This window comes from Sinocyclocheilus anshuiensis, unplaced genomic scaffold (genome assembly GCF_001515605.1).
Source record: "Sinocyclocheilus anshuiensis isolate Anshui unplaced genomic scaffold, SAMN03320099.WGS_v1.1 C32978468, whole genome shotgun sequence".
NCBI classification, from domain to species: Eukaryota; Metazoa; Chordata; class Actinopteri; order Cypriniformes; family Cyprinidae; genus Sinocyclocheilus; species Sinocyclocheilus anshuiensis.
In genome coordinates, this window is record NW_015621212.1 from 1 (window position 1) to 1938 (window position 1938).

The 1938-nt window shown below is 38.0% G+C and overlaps 1 protein-coding gene across 1 annotated transcript; it reads right to left on the reverse strand.

Moving 5' to 3' along the window:
* LOC107683146 (complement C1q-like protein 4) lies at positions 1 to 1623 on the reverse strand. The gene is made up of 4 exons (XM_016479224.1): positions 1617 to 1623; positions 1420 to 1524; positions 1157 to 1297; positions 1 to 770 (listed from the first exon to the last, which is right to left on the reverse strand). Exons 1-4 carry the CDS (start codon positions 1621 to 1623, stop codon positions 343 to 345), a joined length of 681 nt encoding a protein of 226 aa, XP_016334710.1. The 3' UTR covers positions 1 to 342.
* Between the last annotated feature and the right edge of the window lie 315 nt (positions 1624 to 1938).

Genomic DNA, 1938 nt, shown 5'->3' on the forward strand with positions numbered 1-1938 from the left:
TCATGTCAACATTTTATTAATGTTAGTTCAACATCTGTGCCTTTTGCAACATTCTATTATCTTACAATCCGTATGTGTTTGTGTCTAGGTTTGTTTATACGGTTCAGTGTCAAATATTTAAAAACAAAGTATAGTAAAACCTGTTGAAAACTAACTTCATTTAAAGTGGTTTTCACTAATTGAAATGCTGATACATTTACCAAATCAAGTTTTGCTTCAAATCTAATAATGTCAACAGGTTTGTGTGATATTTAGGTTTAGAATTTATGATCTTTGTATGAAAACCACTACATCTGTAAGAGCTCCTCACTAATATAATTTTAAAGTCTGTGTGTGTGTGCTTCACTCTGTAGCATACAACAGAAAACCACTAAATGTGTTATAGTGATTCTGATCATCACAGATCCAGCAGCCAGCCTGGAGACCGATGGTAATACGGTCCCCTGCGCTGAGCTGCGCAAGCAGGACGGCAGTGGCCTGGTCCTCCTGGTCTTGTCCATAAATCTCCCTAAGTGCAGTTAGAGCCACACCATTCTTCCTGATACTGGCACAAACAGCCAGCGATGCGCCTGGTGAGCCTGCGTCACTGAAAACAGTAAATGCCAGGTTATACACGCCTGACCGTGGAACCGTGAACACACCGGTGGATGAGTTATAGGCCTCTCCAATGTTGATAAAGATTCTTTGATAGACCAGATTTGTCGCCGTCCTTAACGGACCAATGCAACGTCTCCTGTCAGTTAGACCCACAGAAAACGCCACTCGGTTGTCTAAAGAGTAACATGTATGAAACACACAAAAATTATGACACAAAATAAATAAGGCCAGATTAGATGGAGTTAACAGATAAGATGCAGTTATTACTAGTCAACATGTTTTTTCTTTACTGTTTTAAAACAGGATTTCATTTCAAACTACTCACATTTCTGTTTTATTTTGCCTGTTTAGTTTGTAAGTGCTAGGAAACGAAAGCTTCTCATACATTTATTTTGCCCCAGTTAGAGTTATAGTACATAAAACATCCCCTCTATATTGAATAAAGATCCATAAAGTCCATTGAGCTTGAGGTGATGTGCTCAAAGAGATATATATATATATATATATATACACCCACACACATATGTGTGTGTGGGTGTGTGTGTGTGTGTGTGTTTACCTCTGATGTTTCTCAGTGTGTTTTGTGCTCTGGCCAGCAAATCCTCCAATGTATTCATACTAGAGTTTAAATATTGCTCTAACTCCCATTTTTTCTTCTGCATCACACAACAACCACATGAGTTCTGGTCAGTCAGGCATGCTAGTGAGAGCGCAATAAAGATATTATTCACACATGATTTCTAGCTTTACATTTTGGTGTATTTCATAATGCTGTAAATTTCCATATTATTAAGATTTTCAGGGAGACTTGCAAAGACTTACGGTTGATGGGATCTGGAGCAAGGGTTTGTCCTGGTCCATCCCAGCTGAAGGCCTTTTCCTGGCCCAGCACCAGCGGCAACACACAGAGCAGCACAACACCTTGCCCTGATTAAATTGTTCACAGAGGGTAATCACATTCTGTCAGAACTTTGATGATACCGTTACAGTCTGTACGGCACAGAGTCAGTTTGGTTTACGCTCCATGGCTCATGAAAACAGACCAGTGTAACAGACAGTGTATTAAAATTTATCACTTAACTAGGCCCACATGGAATTTGTCAGCAGTTTTCCCATTTGTTTATGTTAGCTAATTTAATAATTCTTTCGGCAACCAATAAGAGTGTCATAATCGCAGCCCTACTAAACACATTTTACTAGGTTTAAATTGATTCTGTAAGATTCCACAAATTTTTCCAGCAAAATCTGAAAAAAGTCTGCAGATTCCATCAGGGCCTGCTAATATCTAACATAATAAAAACAAAATATATATATATTTTTAAATATGTATATATATATATA